Here is a 13,170-nt window from a genome sequence, read left to right on the forward strand (position 1 = left end):
CACTACAATATCCTTCAGCCAATATAGGCATAAGAGCTCTTATCCTGTGAAATAACCTTTGGGAAACAGGCCATACATTTAGTTTTTTCCACAAAATTGTAAAAATCGAACTTTTTTTCATATGTCAGCAACACTGGCTACAGACTTATATTATTTAAGAAACAAAATATTGCAATATATAAATGGAACCCATAAAAATTTTAATTTTTGCTTGGGTTCTTTCCTTGTTTTACACTAATTCAAATACATCAGGGGTCATTTAAAAGTGCAGTAAGCAAAGTGCCCCCAGAATTTTAACTTTTTTTGTGATCACAATGGGGTGTTGTGCCTGCTGTAGTTGAGGCTGATGTCTTGTTTATGTTAGTGGTGATGTTTGGCAAGTTTGGCAGTTGTCTGCTGAGTCCCCCTAAAGAGGTAGTTCACCTTTAAATTAACTTATAATATGATGTAGACATTGACATGCTGAGACACTCTGGAAATGGTTTTCATTTCATATATTTTTTTCATGGTTTTTCAGTGATTCAGCTTTTTGTTCAGCAGCTCTCCAGTTTGTTATTTAAGCAGCTATCTGGTTGCTAGGGTCTTATTTACCCTAGCAATCAGGCAGTAGTATGTATGAGAGACAGGAATGTGAATAGGAGAGGGTGTGCATAGAAAAATAAGTAATAAAATGTAAAAACAACAATAAAATTGGGCCTCACAAAAGCAATAGTTTTTGGCTGCTGGGGTCAGTGATCGCCATTTAAAAGCTGCAAATTAAAAAGACAAATAGTTCAAAATCTATACAAAAATAAAGAAGAAATACCATTTGCAAAATTGCTAGGAATAGGTCATTCTATAACAAAATAAAAGTTAACTAAGATGTGAACCACCCCCTAACTACAATAGTTGTTGCAGAATCAAGTTCTTGCAAGTAATCTCTTAAACACGTTGGGGAAAAAAGCATCCCAAAACATATAAAAAGATGATGATTTAAATTTAATAAATACCATTTTAACGTGTTGAAATCCAGCTGCAAAACAGTTCTATTTCTGCATCATTTGAAATCCAGGCAGGGGAGGAGGGACTAAAAGACTGATGTTACAAACTGTAACAATTTCTCCACAGCTGTGTAGGGGCACTAACAACGGGCCTGCCCGACCGATATCTGGCCTGAAATTGGGCAGATATCGATCAGGCAGGTTAAAAAATTTTGTTGGATTAGGGACCACATTGGCTCGTTGATGTGGTCCCCGATCCGACTTCGCCTATTCCCGTCGTTCTAATTCGATCATTTGGCCCCAGGGCCAAACGACCTAATTATCCTGGATTTGCCTGATATCGCCCACCCGTAGGTGGGGATATCGGGAGAAGATCCACTCACTTGGCCAAACAAATGGATCTGAAGGTGTATGGCCTGTATCTATAGAGACAGAATCTAGGAACTACATGTTCCTTTCCTTACTGACATCTCATGTACAGGGATTTGGAGGATGCAGGCTGAAGACAGGCTGAGGACAGTCGACTACTGTTACAATTGACAAGTACTGTAGTTAGCTATATCAGCAGGAGAACAGGGGGCCAGACAAGATAATTATTTCAAACTATATTACTACATTAAAAATCCTAAAAAGGCTGCATATTTAATTGATGTATATTGCATAGCTACTTGAACTTACGTTTACCTTTTAGGGCTCTGGCACATGGGGAGATTAGTCGCCCGCGACAAATCTCCCTTGTCACGGGCGACTAATCTCCCCGAGTTGCCATGATCCGCCATCCTACCGGACGAACATGTAAGTTGCCGGCGTGATGGCACACGCAGCGTGCCATCCCGCGGGCGACTTACATGTTTGCCGGTGGGATGGCGGGTCATGACAACTCGGGGAGATTAGTCGCCCGCGAACATGGAGTTTTGTCGCGGGCGACTAATTTCCCCGTGTGCCAGAGCCCTTTAAAAGCTTAAGTTGTGTTTGGGTGGAGTAATCCTTTAAGTGCTCGGCAATATTGCTTTTACCATTGCAACACTTTGTTTAATATACTGTATGTTTTTCGCTTAAAATTCACTGGAAAAATCCAGAGCGGGGTCCCGCAGAGCAGGGTCTCACAACTGCATTGTTACACAACAACAGAGATACGTGCTGAGCAAAGTCAGCTATTGATTTCTGCCAGAAAATATTTTTTGCTGTCAGTTCCAACACATACTTTACTGGACACAGCTCTGCTTTGTTTCTGGCACACATTTTAGGCTTGACAACCACAGAGTTGTAGTTATAGGACATGGCAGTGTTATAGGAACAACATGGCAGTGGATAAAGACACAGCAGAAGTGTGGGAATGAAGAGAAGAAAAAAAAAAAAAGAAAATACATGTAATGGGGAGAGATAAGGGGGTTTAGAATAAGGGATTCTGAGAAGCAGGAGGGCAAAAAAAAAAAAAAAGAAAAGGACAGAAGACACGGTATGGTTCAGGAGAGTAGAAGAGAAAAACAAACTTCTTTGTCAACCATTTCTTAAAAGTCACACCTAAATTAAAGTTAGGCACCACCGTTGAAATGTATCTTTAGAAACAGATATTGTTGGGCGGAACACTACTTTTAAGCAATCAAATCTTTATCAGATTACTTTTTTTTTGTTTTTTTAAAAAACAAAACTGCCTCCCAATTTTTACGGCCTAACATTTTCGCACCCCCCATTGTTGAAACTCCAACCTGAAGAAAGGAATAAAAAGTTAAAATAATAAAAAATGAAGCCCAACTGCTTAAATACATATTACTACGTAATACTAAGAAATAATTCCAAATTATTTTCTACTGAGTTTGTCAAGTAAAATAATCATTACTTAAAGGAGAAGGAAAGTCAAAGTCACTTGGGGGTGCCAAAATGTTAGGCACCCCCAAGTGACTTCATTAGCCTACCTTTTACCCCGGGCTGGTGCCACTGTTCAGAGAGAACTGCACCAGCCTGGGGTAGCTGCAGCGCTTCCTCCTTCCTGTATCGCTGCACGCGCATGCGCAGTAGAGTGAAAAGCTGAACTTTAACAGAGAAGTTAAACAGGAGGAAGCGCTCGCAGCTACCCCGAGCTGGTGCTGTTCTCTCCTAACAGGGGCACCAGCCTGGGGTACAAGGTAAGCGATTAAAATCACTTGGGGGTGCCTAACATTTTGGCACCCCCAAGTGATTTGCCTTTCCTTCTTCTTTAAACTGTTTAAATAATATAAATCTTGTTTCCTGTAGTATTGAAATTACACAATCACAGCCAGCAGGCATGCGCCATTTTAGGGTACTGTTAGTAAGGCAAGCTTTGTATCACCCCAAAATTTTATGTGCCAGCATAGGGGACCAAATGAACATTTCCATACATAGGATACACAATTAGTTGGTAAGGAGGGAGAAAGAAATATGAGTGCTTAATGGAAAGTGAAAGTAACTGTCTGAGCAGGCAATATATGATTGACAGGTAGGATTTTTAAATGCCTTTATAATGGGTTTGGATGTGTGTTAAAGGAGACATATCCTATAAAAAATTAAGAATGTACCAGTGAATTATACTCCTCTAAATATAGAAGAATTGTGCTTGAAAAAGTTGTATTTCAGACTGATTTATTGAGAAATTCCACCAAAACCCCCCAAGTCCCACCTATCTGTTCCACTTCCTGCTGGCTGGACTTCTCTGGATGTGCAGGGGAGCCGGCGGCTCTCAGTACACTGCACTGTAGGATAGGAACCAATCAGCAGCTAGGCTGACCTGATAGGGAACTGAAGCCTGTCTGTGCTTGTGTGAGTGCAGGGCTGTGATTGGCTATCCCCCTCCTACTGTGCTTCTGGCAGGGACCGTTAGGACACACCCACCCTTCATTTCAAACATGGTCAGAGAAGTGATAGGATCTATAGGGAGCTCCAATAAAGGGGCCATTTTTACAGACAGGATACATTTTTAGCACAAAGTGAAACCAGCACCATATATTATTCATAACTGCCTACAAAATTAGGGGTTTTCCCATTTATCCAATATGTCTCCTTTAATAAAAAAGGAATTTGGGTTTCATGTTTAAATTGGAAAGGACTTTTATTATACAGCTTTTTATGTCTCGGTGACAGGTCCCCTTTAAAGGTGAATACCCTTCTGCAAGGGTCATAATATCGGATTCTCCCAAGTAATTTACCAGCTACAGTGTTTGTGCTGATATACCTGTTATTTTTTTGGATATTACTGTTTAAATGAATGTTTTCAGTAGCTGTTAAGCAAGGCATGTTATTCTGCACTCAGATAAGGAAATGGCACATTCCTTTTACGACAGTATCACCCCATTAGACCCCAGTGACATTATCACTGTAGTAGGATCATTTCCTGTGCTCGCTTCCTTGCAGCATCCACAATTACAGTATATAATTAGGCGTCTTCTAGCTGAATGGCTTTGTTCAACTAATGCCGATTTGCTGGAGTGTATAATTAGAAACCCCAATGTGAGCTCGTTTAATAAAATTATACTTTCCACATTTGCTAGATGAAACAATGAAAATTGCTTTCAAGAAGCCATGCGATATGCATACTCTACCTCTCTATATATGGTGAGTTACTGGTACAAGTAATAATTATGCATACTCTATACTTAAATGTCTTTAGCAGTTGCCTCATTCAAAACTAATTTACCTTGGTAAATACAAGTCCATTTCCCCCTGTAATTTGCCTTTGAAAGCTTTCCAATACTAAAATCCAGATGGGGGATTACAATTGCTGCAATTTAAGCCAAACTGCAATTGTTGCTCCTGCGAGGTAAAGGATCATTTACATTGGGGCAATAACATGTCAGTAGGTTTTAAAAGGGTCTGGGTCCAGCCATAACTCACTCAAGCCCAATAACTAAGGCTTATCCATGCTGGTTATGAAAAACAGATTATGCTCAGAAGATCCAGGAAGATCTTTGTACAAGTCATTCTGAATTGAGAAAGCCAGTTGGATGAAAGTCTTCAAGAAAAACACAGCAAGTCCAGTTGATTTGACTTATTATTACAAATATACCATGGCCTGGATGAATGAGAATCTTCACAAACACTTAATACATTGTAATTGAAATAATTTAAATACATGAAAATGTAATATAAGCTTCATCATACTAAAATATGAAACTTTTTAATTATAATCAATTAAAAATTCTGTACCATTTCTTAAATAATCAAGTTAAAGGAGTCCGATTTTAATAATATTAGATCTAATGTATCTTTTGTGCAGCCTTTCTCTTTCTCTAGCAAATGTAATAGAGCTGAATCAAATAAATTCCAGCACACACAAATCGACAAAACTTAACTCAATAACTGACTCTGGAACACATACTGAATGTAGAGAGACAAGATTTCTGGTGATTTTAAAAAAGAGTGAGATTTAATACATCATCTATGGAAAAAGAGCACCAGCCAAACGCTATATTACTATTGATGACCACATTTTTTCCCCAGGCATGGATTCACAGGGAAATTCTGCATTTTGTCATTGGCAAAGTATATTGCAAAATTTCGCCACAAAAAATTCACAGTCGGGTCCAAAAAGGCATGGTCGCGTCAAAAAAGTCATGCAGTACCCGCATTTCACAAGTCTTATTCTTATTTCACTATGATGAAGCTTATATAGAATTAAAATTTTTATGATAATTCCCCTTGAAAGATGTAATTTAATTTATTTGGTTAAAAATATTTTTCACTTGGTATCTGACAAATATATAATATATGGGGAAGCATGGAATCCAGGATTTGGTTCGCCCAAGATTCGGCCTTTTTCAGCAGGATTTGGATTTGCCCAAATTCATGCCTCTGGCCAAACTGAATCTGCAGCACACAGTTCTCTTTAACCCTTCCTTATCCTAATTTGCATATGCATTGCCGGATCCTAAAATGTTGGATTTGGTGCATCCCTAAAAATATTGATTTACCTGAAATCTAGGAAGCATAAAGTATTGCCACACCTCGATACTGGATTATTTTTTTAAATAGTGATTACTATGGCAACCTCTGCCTACCTCTGGGGACATGTCCTTTGTAGCTTACAAGATTTGTGATGTATAAACTGCTCACACATAACACATATACCAGTCAAAAACAAACACCTGGTTCAAAAAGCTAAAGTGGTTTATATCCCCATACCCTTTATTGTTTAAACTTGGACTTAACCTGTAGAGCATCATATTTTATCAGAAATATTAACCTGTATTCATTGCACTGTATCAGAAATATCAGACAAAATCAAATGCCTTATTCAAGAACTACATTGGTTAATATTTCTGATACAATATAATGCTTTACAGGTTAAGTCCAAGTTTAAATAAAAAGGGAATTTTGATTTTGCCTATTTAACCTTTATATTTCTCTTTGTGCTATATGACAGATTTTACCTATTTATCAATGTACACAGTTGATCAAAGGTTCAGTAACCTTATCTATGTAGAAAGCCTCTCCTTTCTGTTTAAATACACAAAGCAGAAGGTTACAACTTTCCATTACTTTTGCATATTTGCAATTGCACAATCCTTGCGGCCATATTGTCTGCTCATACATCATGTTCTTTCCGCCTTCTGTTTAAAAAAGGAAAGTTTGTGTCAAAGCTAATTTTAATTATGATATGCAAATTGACGGCCTGACATTATTTCAGTTTATTATTCAACTATGAAACCTGACATTTTTTTTTAAGGGTACATTTTTATTGTTAATTTTTTATTTATTATGTTCAGACTGACTTCCCTTTCTTTCTCTATATTTTATTCTAGCCATTGACTAGTTGGCAGGCTCAGTGGTACCCCAACAACCAGGTTTTAACGCCAAACTAATAAAAACTAAAAAAATAATTGTCTTAGAGCTCTATAATCTTGCACATACTATATACCTTCTTTTCTTCCCCTCCTTTCTTATATAGTTTCTAAATGGCTGTATCTCAGGGCCACTCTTTCGTTACTTTTATTAATATACCTTGCAGTTCACACATTCCATCTTACACCTTATAACTGCAACCTAGGAACTGTAAGAAAAGTCTTACACAATCCATGTATGACAAACACAGGCACCGTTTGGCTTTAAACCAAGACTTCGGAATTTTGGTACAGTTATTACCCTCTGTGAGCTATATGCAGACTGACTGCTTTAGACCAATGGATGGAGGCATAAGCATAAAAGTGTTATTAAAACAGGCAAGGAGACAACAGCCATTGTACAGCACTGTGCTGAGCACAATCACAATGTCTCATCTTTGAGACTGATGGGTATGGGTCAAATTACTTCACTAATGGAGGCATAGATAACAACAGACATTTCCTTAGGGCAAAAACACACCGCGTTACTAAATAGCCGCTACGTGTCAGGGCTACTAAATACCAGAAAATACCCTACCATAGGCAATACTGAGAATTTACCCCGCTAAAACACAAGTAGAGACAATTATCAGCATTGTCTATTTATGTAGCCGTGACAAGTAGCTGCTACTAGTAGCTCCATGTGTGTTCACCCTTAGCGTAGTGGTACATGGGGAGAATAGTCGCCCTGCGACAAATCTTCATTGTAGCGGGCGACCAATCTCCCCGCAATGCATCCCACCAGCTAGACCGTAAATCGTGGGTATGATGGCATACGTGTTGCAGCGATGTCCTGCAGTCGCCCGAAGTTATCTTCGGAGGAAACTTCGGGTGTCTGCGGGACATCGCATATTATATTTTGTAACATTGTATGGTTCACATTATGTTTTTTAGATCTCTCAATTATACTGCCTAAGTGCAAACCTTTGGGATCCCTTGTCTCTAGGCTCCTTAGTCATGTGGGGGATATAACTCAATTAGCTTTTTCTAATGATACTGCCTCCTTAATGGAATAAAACAAATTTGTGCTGCATTTAGGTTCATGCGCAGTTAAAATGGTGGAGATGGAAGGCATACCCCAATGACCCCCAACCAGTGGCTCACAAGCAACATTTTGCTCACCGCCCCCTTACAATACCTAAGTAAACTGCCCTAGATGCTCTCTGTTTGTTTAAGATTGCAGCAGCAATTGTAGCTTGGTCTGACTTCATTTCCACGCCTGCATTTCTGAGCTCAGATTACAGCAGAGAGGGGAGCAAACTGAGCAGGCTTGTGTCATGCCCTGAAAGATTTTTCTGAGAGAAGGAAGCCTGACACAGAAGATCATGTGTACAGAAATAAAGAAATGTGGTTTTTCACTGAAGACTCAGAGCAGCAGTGCTGTTTAAGTGTTTATGGCTGTATTTTTATAGACATTTTTGATAAAGCTTATTTGTTTTTACTAGAGATGCACAGAATCTACAATTTTAGGATCTGGTAGAACCCTGAATCCTTTGTTAGAGATTTGACTTTCATGTTTACATGACAAAACCTCACGTGATTTTTAGGATTTGGATTCGGTTCAGCTAGAGGCATGGATTCAGCCGAATCCTGCTGAAAAAGGCAGAATCTTGGCCAAATCCTGGATTTTAAGGCTTAGAGCTTAGGATCCAAATCCTGGATCCTTAAGACTTAGGGTATTTAATTGACTGGTTGTATGATTTAGAAAAAAAACAAAAAGAAAAAAGAAGTTAAAAGTAAAGAGTGAGGAATCTGCATAAAGAAAAAGCAGACCATTTAAACAAGAGTGGCGCAAAGACAACAGATGATGGTAAAGCACCAAATAAAGCAAACAGATGTAGAAGAAATAACTGTGGGGCCAGATGGAAGCAGTAGCTCCAATAGTAAAGTAAATAAAGCTGAAAGCATTACAATCCTGTACAAGTACAGCCAGAGAAAGAAGAACGAAACATCTGCTGGTGCTGTTTGCACTGGTGAAAACAAACCTCAAACTCCGAATGCTTGTTATGTACCATTACTGCCATATAAGTTGCCTAACCTTACAGAACACCACTGACGCCAATTATTCTTTCCAGAGTTTCAGTTATTGAATACCCTCTGTTCGTATCCACTATGATGATCTCAATATGAAGAATATTACTTAGTGTAATGAGGGTTAAACATGAAGTTAATGCTGTACATCTCACATTTAATGCATCTTTAAATGTCCCTGAAGACCCACCTTTTTATGGACACCTATCAGACGCATTATGATAACTCCTAAGAGTGTATAAAATGCTCTGCTCTTTGCTTGTTTGCTTATCAGGGAAAGCACGCTCTGAAGCATTAAAATATAAACCAACAGGTAAATAAAAAGCCTTTTCAATGAAGAAGAATTAAGTAGCTGGTAACTGACAGAAAGCCAATAACTTGAAAATGAGACTGCTGGCTAATACTTTCCATGAAAATCTGTATGCATGCATATCTCCAACCACCATTACTCATAACCCCCCCCCCCCCAAGACACACTTTGTTATCTTGAATCAAAGTTCCTTTCTTTAGATTGTTTTTGCATTAGAAAGATGAAATGCCCTTTAAGAACTGGCTGGCAGCAACTAAAGCCTATGACTGGAACAGAAAACCTTTGAATAATGCTGAAGAAAATTGCAATAATTTATTATTCTTACCTACATAGGCTTCATCATCCACTGGCAGCCGGTAAGACTTGCACAGATATGTGTCCGACTGCAAAATAAATGAAGAGTTCTTAGTAGAAAGTAAGCATTTGTCTTCTTTCTTCTCATTGTTAAACATGGATCATTACTAAAAAGGCACAGTGTGTTCTAGCAAACAGGCAGAGTGATGATGTACTTTGTCTCAAGGAAAACATAATCGCAGAAAAGAAATATACCGATTATTAATAACATGGCTCTTATATTTTTCTTGAAAAAAGCTTCAAATCTAAAGTGCAAGAGAAGTTGGGTTGCAAATAAGGGGGCCTTGGTATAAATACTATTACACAACATAAAATATGATTTGTAGTTTTAACAAGGCAATTACTGCCCTCAGCTAAGTAAAGTGCAGTTGCCAGAATCCAGAGGATAATTGCAGTCAGTTCATCTTTAATTTCAACTACAGCAGCAACCTTGTTAAAGGGAAACTATACCCTGAACAATGTAGGTCTCTATAAAAATATAATTGCATAAACAAACTCATTTGTAAAATCCTGCTTTATCTAAATAAACCATTTTTATATAAACATACTTTTTTAGTAGTATGTGCATTCTCCCTTTCTGAATCTACTTTGTGTGTAAGCCCGGTGTGGGGCCCAAGAGCTAGTAAATAAGAACTAAGGGTGCACTTTTGACTTGATTTGTATCTATGATTGCCTGTGTTCTGATAAGCCTAATTAAGAGCCCAAAGTTGTGGTCTGCCGTCTCTTTTACCCAACAGCACAAGTAAGAATGCCTTTACTCAATCACAAATGGTATTTGTGAAGTTAAATACCCCTGGATATAATATTACATTCAAGCAGCTGCTCCCTCTGGAAAATAATGCTTAAACCACACTTCCTTAAACTGGCTCCAACTGTCTCCAGTGTGTTCAATGAAAGCCTCAGAATAGAATTATGTAACCCCAAATAAATGCTTACCTACATTCTATTAATTTGTGCAGTTGCAACTTTATTTCTCGTTACACACAAAAATAGACTGCACGGCCTTTCTAGTATCTAAGAGGAGAGTTGTGCAAGAAAAGGAAGTTTACAAATTCTGAGCCACCAATTAGGGCTTTAGGCCAATCTGAGCAATCCTTAAAGTTATTCTGATTATGACCTATTATAAAGATCTAGTTAGCTGACCTCCCACATATTCTGTAGGGCAGCATTCAAGCTAGAAAGAAGACATCAAGGTTTATAAATAGGTGCAGCAGGTTAAATTGAAGGAAGGTAGAAGGATGTATGCTTTCAACATGCACATCAATCTTCAGCTTCACTGCTAATGAATCAATATAAACTGTTTATGGGCTTCGGGACCTTCTGCAAGCAGGATAGTATCAAGCTAATCTAATACGTGATGCAAAGCCAGTCACTGCAAGTAGAGAAGTATGGAAACCCGCACACTTGATTTCCAGGAGCCTTTGTCTTATTTCTTTGTCTCTTTGTTTTATTGCATCATATATTGAAAAAATATATATTTATATATATTATATTTTGATAATAAATATTAATTAATACAATGTATTGCATTATTTCAACATAAAATATTTGCCAAATATATGAAACCTTTGCAAATAAGCATTTTTTTTAGTCTAGGTACCTGCAGACATTTAGTTGTATTATATGAGATGAGAATGAATACCACTGGAATAGTTATTAAGTAAAGCAATAAATATGGCAATGCCAGCATTTTTTCCAGAAAGGTGGTAAAAATAAATACATGCATAAAAAGAAAATGTTTGTATTTTTATAATCATACTATAACTTTATCTTTTTTTCATTTCAACCATAGTAAAATGTTTGGTTTTCAAGTGCCAGGAGTGCTCAACCTGAAGTATAGTAAAGGTGAGGTATGGGGTAAATAAGTATTTGCTGTACAGGTATGAGATCCATTATCCAGAATGCTTGGGAGGTGGGGTTTTCAAGATAAGGGGTTTTACAACCCAATAGGGTTGTTTTGCCTTCAATAAAGATTAATTATATCTTTGTTGAGATTAAACACTAGGTACTGTTTTATTATCAAAAAGAAAAAGGAAATCATTCGAAAAAATAAAATTATTTGCTGATAAATGAATCTATGGGAGATGGTTTTCTCATAACTAAGCATTTTGGATAACGGGTTTCCGGATAATGGATCCCATATACTTGTACTAGCTATTCATGATACTATGGCTGATTGACTGATACACTTAGATTTCCTTATATCTGTTGCCATTTCATCAATTAAGGGTTGTCCTAAGCAAAAGTTAAGTAGGGACTGAATTGAAAGGTTTGAAAAATCCTGCAATAAAGGGATTCTGTCATGATTTTTGTGGTCTTGTTTTTATTAGTAAATTATGCTGTGTACATTGCAAATAATTCATTAAATGCATTTTTTATAGTTGCAGTTTTAATGAGCAGGCAGTCATCTCAGGCCATTGGCCCTGATTCTCAACTTTCATAAAGAGCCAGCACTATATAATGCAACTGCTTTCAGATAAGCTATTGTTTCTCCTACAGAGTGCAGCTGGAGGTGTCATGGCCGGGCTTGGGTGTTTTACTATTGAGTGCTGTTCTCTTACCCACCACTAGGAGACAACGAATTCCAGTGAATGGGTGCAGCCCTTTCAAAGTTTTGAATGCAAATGTGTGATGAGGTAATGGGAAAGGTGCTAAAGAGTGTAATAAGGAGGTCCATGGGGTTGTTCAGTGACTATTTAACAAATAGGCAGTGACAATGATTCTAGAACAAAGATGGGCTGCAAGAACACTGAAATTGCATATACCTTCATTAACAGTTTCTTTATTAGTAACCAAAACACAGAGGAATAAAAAGTACAAAACTGGCTACACAAACTGTAGTTTATTCCATTTGCTTCTGCAACAGACAGCTCCATCTAATATACAATACAGATCTGGGCACAACCACAATAAAGGTGGCCATACAGTGGTAGATTAAAGCTGCTGATACAAGGCCTTTAGACCAATTCAGCAGCTTATCTGCCCATGTATGGGGACCCCCAACAGGCCTCTACGATCGATATCTGGCCGAAAATCACCCAGGTGTGAATTGGGCAGGTTTGATTTTTCCATTAGGACCTTTTACTGATGCTGTCCTCAGTTCGAAGGCTATTATGCCCGTTATTGTAGAGCCAAATGATTGAATTGGTGACCTAGACAAACAAGCGAATCTTAGCATGGCCCACTGAAGGATGTGCAACTTTTTGGATCACTCACACTTTGTAGTCGATGATAATCCAGTGGACTGGTGGAAATAATCATTTTTTCTCCACTGTATGGTTATACTTCTTACTAATAAAATCAATGACGCACACAGCCAAAACAAGCAAAAGATATGAAACATTTGCTCCGGATGACATCTCTCCTATCTTCAAATGTGGACACGTCTGGCACATGCCTGGAAATGAGTATTTATTGCTTCTAAGCTACACAGAGTAGCACTTTCACATGACAAATTCAAAGAACAAGCTTGTTTTATCCATCCGTGGCCTTTAAAATCCCAGTCATTAATCATACACAATAGACACGACCAGCAGGAAATCAATGAAGAAGTTGAGCACACAGCAGTGCAACATTAAATTATGTGGTCGGGGCAGCTCTCTCATTAAAGGCAGCAAACATATTATTACCTTTCAAGAAGCCTCATACACTTTTATCCATG

General features: G+C 38.0%; 1 protein-coding gene across 7 annotated transcripts in view; it reads right to left on the reverse strand.

The window, feature by feature from the left end:
• Nucleotides 1-13,170, reverse strand: part of pam (peptidylglycine alpha-amidating monooxygenase) — an 83,927-nt gene that overhangs the window by 55,726 nt on the left and 15,031 nt on the right. For all 7 annotated transcript variants that reach the window (XM_012956896.3, XM_012956893.3, XM_012956879.3 and 4 more), the window contains 1 exon segment: nucleotides 9,481-9,538. In XM_012956896.3, the coding sequence (XP_012812350.1) occupies nucleotides 9,481-9,538 (58 nt within the window).

The sequence above is a fragment of the Xenopus tropicalis genome, chromosome 1, assembly GCF_000004195.4.
Source record: "Xenopus tropicalis strain Nigerian chromosome 1, UCB_Xtro_10.0, whole genome shotgun sequence".
Lineage (NCBI taxonomy): Eukaryota > Metazoa > Chordata > Amphibia > Anura > Pipidae > Xenopus > Xenopus tropicalis.